This window comes from Carlito syrichta, unplaced genomic scaffold, assembly GCF_000164805.1.
Source record: "Carlito syrichta isolate Samal-C Ts95f unplaced genomic scaffold, Tarsius_syrichta-2.0.1 Scaffold141169, whole genome shotgun sequence".
NCBI lineage: Eukaryota > Metazoa > Chordata > Mammalia > Primates > Tarsiidae > Carlito > Carlito syrichta.
Window position 1 is genome coordinate 33,463 of NW_007085265.1, and position 695 is coordinate 34,157.

General features: G+C 72.5%; 1 protein-coding gene across 1 annotated transcript in view; it reads right to left on the reverse strand.

Moving 5' to 3' along the window:
* LOC103251361 (forkhead box protein B2-like) overlaps positions 1–316 on the reverse strand; it is a 1,192-nt gene extending 876 nt beyond the window's left edge. The window contains exon 1 of the mRNA XM_008049937.1: positions 6–316. Coding sequence (XP_008048128.1) covers positions 6–316 — 311 coding nt within the window. The remainder of the gene's footprint in view (positions 1–5) is intronic.
* Positions 317–695: the final 379 nt, after the last annotated feature.

Here is a 695-nt window from a genome sequence, read left to right on the forward strand (position 1 = left end):
GGCGCCGCAGGAAGCTGCCGTTCTCGAACATGTCTCCGCAGTCGGGGTGCAGCGCCCAGAAGCTGCCCTTGCCGGGCTGGTCCGGCCGCCGCGGGATCTTGATGAAGCAGTCGTTGAAGGAGAGGTTGTGGCGCAGGCTGTTCTGCCAGCGCTGCGTGTGCTCGCGGTAGTAGGGGAAGCGCTCCATGATGAACTTGTAGATGTCGCTCAGCGGCAGCATCTTCTCGGCCGAGTGCTGGATGGCCATGGCGGTCAGCGAGATGTAGGAGTAGGGCGGCTTCTGGTCGCTGTACGAGCTCTTCCCCGGCCGCGGCATCGCCCCCGGCGCCTCCACCGCCCTCCGGCCCGGGCTGGGCCGCAGCGTCGCTCCGTGCCCGGCTCCCGGGGCCCGGCCGCCCCGACTAACTCCCGCTCCGCCCCCCGCCCGCTCGTCCCCCGGGCCCTGTCGGCTCCTCTCCCCGGCCTCCTCCGAACTGCCTGGGGTCGCCGCGCTCGGCCCTTCCGGCCAACTCGGCTCTCGGACACCGGCAACCCCCGGCCCCGACGGTCGCCGAGAGGCGCGCGCAGTCGCCGGCGGGGCGCTCCAGGGTTACCGCCACCTTCTCCGCGTCTTCCCCCGGATGGCCCAGGACTGCGTGCCGGAGCTGGTGGCGGCGGACCGGGAGGCGAGGGGCCGTGTTTCCTTCCCGCCTCTG